Source organism: Geospiza fortis, unplaced genomic scaffold (assembly GCF_000277835.1).
Source record: "Geospiza fortis unplaced genomic scaffold, GeoFor_1.0 scaffold677, whole genome shotgun sequence".
NCBI lineage: Eukaryota > Metazoa > Chordata > Aves > Passeriformes > Thraupidae > Geospiza > Geospiza fortis.
This window is the reverse complement of record NW_005054585.1, coordinates 189,827-193,213: the sequence shown is the minus strand read 5'-3', so window position 1 is coordinate 193,213 and position 3,387 is coordinate 189,827. Positions and strand designations below refer to the sequence as shown.

The following is a 3,387-nucleotide window of genomic DNA, read 5'->3' as shown; positions in this document are numbered from 1 at the left end:
ATAAAATAATATATTATGATAAAGGAATTGAAATATATTTTATGTATTTATTAGTCTGGAGTGGTGTAGGAGCAGCTCAGGGACCCTTTTTGTTGCTGAAATGGCCAAACCCAGCACTTCCAGCACTGCTGATGGCAGGGAATTGTAAAATCGTGGAATTGTAAAATCGTGGAATTGTAAAATCGTGGAATTGCAAACTCATGGAATTGCAAACTCATGGAATTATAAACTCATGGAATTGTAAACTCATGGATTATCCAGAGCTGGAAGCTGTGATGGACGGTGGGAGAATGATGTGTTCTGGTTTGAAATTCCATAGGATTTTGTTTGGCTTGAAGCTCTGGGAGGGGCTGTCAGGGAGATGGGATTGGTGGGATTGGTGGCGTTTGGGGCCAGGCTGAGGCAGGTGGCATTGGTGGCATTGGTGGCATTGGTGGGATTGGTGGCATTGGTGGGATTTGGGGCCAGGCTGAGGCAGGATTGTCCCTTCTCTCCCCAGTATGGATTCAACATGGTCATGTCCCACCCCCACGCCGTCAATGAGATTGCACTGAGCCTGAACAACAAGAACCCCAGGTAGGCTCCTCTGGCTCCTAGGGCTGAACCAGCAGGTGAGTAGAGAGGGCTTGGGAAGGGCTTCCAGAGGGGGCTCTGGAGGAGAAACGGGCTTTGCTCTGGATCAGAGGGGATCTGGAAGGGGGCAGATAAACCAGCAGTGGGTGTCTGATCCCAGTGCTGCCAGAAGCTGCTGCTTCTCCAGATTTAATTATGGCTTCAGGCTGAGCGAGGGAGGATTTGGATGGGACATTGGGAATTCCTGGCTGGGCTGGGATTCCCAGAGCAGCTGGGGCTGCCCCTGGATCCCTGGCAGTGCCCAGGGCCAGGCTGGAGCAGCCTGAGACAGTGGGAGGTGTCCCTGCCATGGCAGGGGTGGATCATCTTTAAGCTCCTTCCCACCCAAACCATTCTGGAATTTTGGGATTCAGCTGAAATTTGGCTGGCGGGGCCCTTCTGCTCTGTTGCAGTGCAGGGAAGCCCCAGTGGCAATGAGCAGCTTCATGTGGGATTTTCTTGGAGAAAAAGAGGGAGAATCTTTAGGAAATGTTATCCAAGATCCTTAGCTTGGAATTCCTCTGGGAGAGGGTTTCACTTCTGCTCTGGGTCAGGTTGCAGTAATGGATGCTGGTGATTCCATGTCCCTCCTGTCCCACACATCCCTGTGGTCCCTCCTCCAGCAGATCCTGGAGTTCTGACCTTGGCAGGTCAAACCAGTCCAGCTCTGGCACAGAGATGTTTCCAAGGAAAGGTGAAACAAGGGATGAGCTGATAACCTCACTGGATGTGTATTCCCAGGGCTGAGGCTGGGAGCAGGAATCCTGTCCTGAGGGAAGCAGCTTCTTCCTTCTTTCTTTTATTGAGCCCCAAGTCAGCAAGCCAAGAATAAATGGGAAGTTTATTGCTTTTATAACTTTAAAAATAATTTTTTGTCATAATTTTTAATCATCATTTTTAGCATCACTTTTTAGCATCATTTTTTAGCATCATTTTTATCATTTTCCAGTGCCTGGAAATCAGGAGAGAGCCCAAGTTTTCACTTTTGGAAGAAGTGGGTTATTTCGATTTTGGTGGATTTAAAAAACTGCTTTAAAATGTGACAGGAATAATCTGAGGGCTGGGTTTGTTTCAGCCCTCAGTGAGGTTTGGGAGCTCAGGGCTGGCTGGGATGTGCCCAGGGGAAGCTCCAGGGAATTGTGCTCACCCCAGAGGTGTGGGCAGCACCCCAGGGATCTCCATCTCCTCCCCATGGAGGGAATATTGCAGCAAATCCCCTCGGTCCTGAAAAACCCTGCAAGTTCTTCTTGTGCCAGGAGGAAAATAAAAACAACCAACCCTCGAGGAGGCAGAATTGAACATTCCATTTAAAATTTCCTAGGGAAGTGACCATTTTTTCTGGTTTCCAAAGATAACCCTGACCCTTTGAGAGCCCACAAGGTATTTCTTGTTCTGTAACATCTGCTTTGAGTCGCTGCTTGAGCATGGGACTAATTTTTTTTTCTGTGTGTGCATGGTTTGCCTCTGCTCAGAGCTCGGCTGCCCAGAAAGCCTTTTGTTTTCCAGGAATCCTGGAAGGAAATACTGTGGATGGTTTCCATGAGGGTTACACAGAGTTTGCTGCATGTTTTTCCCTCAGTGATCTCGTTTTCTCTCTGCTTCACTGCTGAAAGTCAGCTCAAATTCCTGATTTTTCAGGAGAAGGACGTGTGCTCCAACACTCCGCAGTGAATTGTGTGTGTGTGTGTGTAGGGGGGGGCTAAAAATACAAATTATCACAGAGAATAATTCAGATTTGTGTCAGGGAAACAGCAGATTGGAATTTTAAGCTCCCCATTAAAAACTGGGCTCCAGGGAAGGTGGCTGGGGGTGCAAAGGTGTGTGCAGGGCATTCCCTGGGAGCAGCAGCTCTCACACACTGCCCTGCCTTTGCCACAGTGCCACCCGTGCCTTTTGCTTGAGTTTCCAACTTGGGGTTTTGATCCCTGCATGGTTTGAGAAGCTTTTTAAAAAGGGGGGAGCTGCATGGCCCCAGGAGAGGCAAAGCTCCCTGTGCACCCTGCAGGATCCACTCCAGGATGGGTTAAACACACACAGAGTGAGGCTGCAGGATCCACTGCAGGGTTAAACACACACAGTGAGGCTGCAGGATCCACTGCAGGGTTAAACACACACAGGGTGAGGCTGCAGGATCCACTGCAGGGTTAAACACACACAGGGTGAGGCCAAGGGTTAAACACACACAGTGAGGCTGCAGCTCCCTCCTGTCCCCCTGCAGGCTCACTGCTGTCCCTGAGGTGTCCCTGTGCTCTCTCCACAGGACCAAGGCGCTGGTGCTGGAGCTCCTGGCAGCTGTGTGCCTGGTCCGAGGGGGCCACGAGATCATCCTGTCCGCATTTGACAACTTCAAGGAGGTTGGTGCAGCTGCCTCAGCACATCTGGGGGTCCCCACTTCTCCTGTGGTTGACTGGAGCCTCCTCATCCAGCTGAATTCCCTGCAGGTTTCCCCTGGAGCACCCTCATGTCCACTCCATGGTTCCCATGTTTATGCAGAAGAGCTGGAATTCCAACAATTCCAGCACCTTCTATTGCCAGCACCTCCCAGGGCAGCAAACTGCTGGAATGGGATATCCCAGCTGAGCTGGAAAATTTCCAAATAACTGGAAATAATAATAATTCAGATGCTGCTGGAATGGGATATCCCAGCTGAGCTTATCTCTACCTTATCTCAAATAATAAATACCTACAATAAATAATAAATAGTAATTATTTATTATTAACTTAATAATATTAAATAACATAAGTATTAAGTAACATACGTATTAATATTAAGTA

General features: G+C 48.8%; 1 protein-coding gene across 1 annotated transcript in view; it reads left to right on the top strand.

Annotated features, from left to right (window-relative positions):
- Positions 1-3,387, top strand: part of FMNL2 (formin like 2) — a 112,230-nt gene that overhangs the window by 85,002 nt on the left and 23,841 nt on the right. The window contains exons 9-10 of the mRNA XM_031064396.1: positions 500-576; positions 2,873-2,966. Coding sequence (XP_030920256.1) covers positions 500-576; positions 2,873-2,966 — 171 coding nt within the window. The remainder of the gene's footprint in view (positions 1-499; positions 577-2,872; positions 2,967-3,387) is intronic.